This window comes from Arachis duranensis, chromosome 2 (genome assembly GCF_000817695.3).
Source record: "Arachis duranensis cultivar V14167 chromosome 2, aradu.V14167.gnm2.J7QH, whole genome shotgun sequence".
NCBI classification, from domain to species: Eukaryota; Viridiplantae; Streptophyta; class Magnoliopsida; order Fabales; family Fabaceae; genus Arachis; species Arachis duranensis.
Window position 1 is genome coordinate 28,604,417 of NC_029773.3, and position 3,051 is coordinate 28,607,467.

A 3,051-nucleotide genomic window follows, 5' to 3' on the forward strand; every position below is an offset into this window, starting at 1 on the left:
ACCATTCCCACCTTCTCAGCAATAGATAGAGACTTCTAAGCAGAGCCTTTCTGACTTAGCTACTATAGTCTCCAATCTCTCTAAGACCACTCATAGTTTCATTACTGAAACAAGATCCTCTATTAGAAATCTGGGGGTATAGATTGGTCAGCTGAGTAAAAGGATCCCTAAGATCCCTTCTAACACTCTTCCAAGTGACACTGAAGTAAACCCGAGAGAAGAGTGCAAAGCCCTCAGTATGAAAACTGAGGCCGAATCTGAAGAAGAACTTTTGGTGTTGAATGCCAGCCAGGGAGTAGAGACTGCGCGTTCAACGCCCAAAAAGGGACAAGTTCTGGCGTTGAACGCCACAATGAGAGTAGCTAGGTGTTCAACGTCCACTGAGGGCCTTCCTATGGAAGAATTAAAAGAAACCAGAACTCATGAGGAGACCATAGAGGTTCCCTTGAATGCCTTGTTGCAAATTATAGACTCTGAAGAATACTCTTCCTTTGATAAGGAAGAGGAAACTAGGGAAGAACAAGTTGCTCGGTACTTAGGAATTCTGATGAAGCTGAACGCCAAATTATTTGGAATAGAGACATTGGAGGAAGAACCTCCAGTGCTCACCAAGGAACTCAATGCCTTGATTCAGCAGAAACTACCTCAAAAGCTGCCGAATTCTGGACGCTTCCTAATCCCCTGTACCATAGGGGCAATTACCTTTGAGAAGGCTTTATGCGACCTAGGGTTAAGCATAAACCTCATGCCTCTCTCTGTCATGGAGAGGCTAGGAATCTTTGAGGTTTAAGCTACCAAGATCTCATTAGAGATGGCAGATAAATCACTGAAAAAGGCATATGGTCTGGTAGAAGATGTCTTAGTAAAGGTTGAAAACTTTTACATCCTTGTAGATTTTATAATCTTAGATACTGGAGAGGACGAGGATGAATCCATCATCCGTGGAAGACCTTTTCAAGCCACTACCAATGCCATAATCGATGTGGCAAAAAGGGAGCTCGTTCTATAGTTATGGGAAGATCACATCTTGTTCAAGATGCCTAAACCTAACTCCCTCCATAAAAGAGAGACAATTGTGCAAAACTTAGTGTTCCAACCCTCTCTTTCTATGCAGAGCTTTACAAAGCCCCCAGACACCAAATCTAAGTTTGGTGTTGAGAAACCATCATCAAGCAATGAGAAAGGGTACTAAGAAAAAGGTACCTAAAGGCTGGAGGAATAAGAAAATTCCCATTGAATCCCTCTCACCTGGCATGAGAGTTGTCTTTATAGACAATCCAGTCATTCCACATACTGTGAACAAGATCCTGTCTCTAGAACATGTGGAGCTCATCCATAAGAGCATAGGAAGGAAGTTCACTGTAAAGGGTGAAATTCTAAGCCCTTATCCATCCCTGTAAACGGACTGACCGTCAAGCTAGTGATGTTAAAAAAGCGCTTATTGGGAGATAACCTAACCATCACTAGAGTATTTCTATTTTTCTTTAAGTTTATGTCTATTCGAATTATACTAAGTTATTTTCATAGTTATTTCCTTTTTTAAGTTTGTGATCATGTGCAGTAGTTAGAGATAGAGACATTTAGAGATGAAAACAGAACACCCTGGAGTGATCCCCTTGCTGGCGTTGAATGCCAGACAAGGAGGCAGGGGGCATTCAACACTCCTTATGGGTAAGAAAGCTAGCATTGAACGCCATACAGGGAGAGGTGTGGGTGTTCAACACCCAAGAAGGAGTAGCTTTGCTGGCTTTGAATGCCAGAATATGACCATCCTGGGTATTCAACGCCCTACAAGGAGCAAAGACCTGGCATTAAACGCCAGGAAGGGAGACCCTAGTGGGTGTTCAATGCCCTTCATGGAGCAGGAAGCTAGCGTTGAACGCCAGCCAAGGAGTAGAGGCTAGGCGTTCAATGCCCACAAGGGGACAGGAAATTCGAATTCCCTAGCCTCTAAGGACCAGTAGGTCCCACAGAATCTCCACCAACCCCATCTTCTTCTCTCTCTTACTTTCCCTCTTCCTCAAATACAGTCTTCCCCAAACACCTTTAACCAATCACATCCCCTATAAATACCCCCTCATTCACCCATTCCTACTCACACAACATTCTTCTTCCCTTTCCCACACACACGGTCGAAGCCTTACCCCCTCTCTTCTTTATCTCTTTCTTCCATCTTCTACTATTCTCTTCTTCTCTTGTATTTTGCTCAAGGACGAGCAAAGATTTTAAGTTTGGTATTGGAAAAGCTCTGCTTTTTGCTTTCCAATCACACTAATGGCACCCAAAGTCGGAGAATTATCTAGAAAGAGGAATGGAAAAGCAATTGCTTCCGCTTTTGAATCTTGAAAAATGGACAGATTTATCACCAAGGCTCATCAAGACCACTTCTATGAAGTAGTGGCAAAGAAAAAGGTGATCCCTGAGGTCCCTTTCAGGCTCAAAAAGAATGAGTACCCAGAGATCCAACAAGAAATTCAGAGAAGAGGTTGGAAAGTTTTGACCAATCCTATCCCAGAAGTTGGGATCTTAATGGTGCAATAGTTTTGTGCCAATGCTTGGGTCACCAAAAAGCATGACACTGGTGTGAACCCACATCCCAAAAATTTCCGCACCATGGTACGAGAGTGTCTCTTGGATTTCAGTCTGGAAAGTGTAAGGTTACGCTCCAACTACCATTAATGCAAGGAGACCCACACCCTCACACTAGAAGAATCAATTTCGATCAGAGGCTGGACCAAATTCTTTCAGACATTTGTGTGGAAGGAGCTCAATGGAAGAGGGATGCTCAAGGCAAACCTGTCCAACTAAGAAGGCTTGACCTCAAGCCCGTAGCTAGAGGATGGTTGGAATTCATCCAACGTTCTATCATCCCTATTAGTATCCAGTCCGAAGTGACTATCGACCGAGCCATCATGATTCATTGCAACATGCTTTGGAATGAGATGGAGGTACATGAGGTGATACCTCAGGAGTTGTACAAGGTGGTAGAAAAGTCCTCAACCCAAGCGAGGTTGGCATTCCTACATCTTATCTGTCACTTATGCAATTCAG

At 43.5% G+C, this 3,051-nt stretch overlaps 1 protein-coding gene across 1 annotated transcript; it reads left to right on the forward strand.

The window, feature by feature from the left end:
- Positions 1 to 352: 352 nt before the first annotated feature.
- LOC107474132 (uncharacterized) lies at positions 353 to 790 on the forward strand. Its single transcript, XM_016093723.1, has one exon. It carries the CDS (start codon positions 353 to 355, stop codon positions 788 to 790), a length of 438 nt encoding a protein of 145 aa, XP_015949209.1.
- Positions 791 to 3,051: the final 2,261 nt, after the last annotated feature.

Bases quoted from the DNA above. Each gene is read 5' to 3' on its own strand.
- LOC107474132 (XM_016093723.1), top strand. From the start codon at position 353: ATGAGAGTAGCTAGGTGTTCAACGTCCACTGAGGGCCTTCCTATGGAA.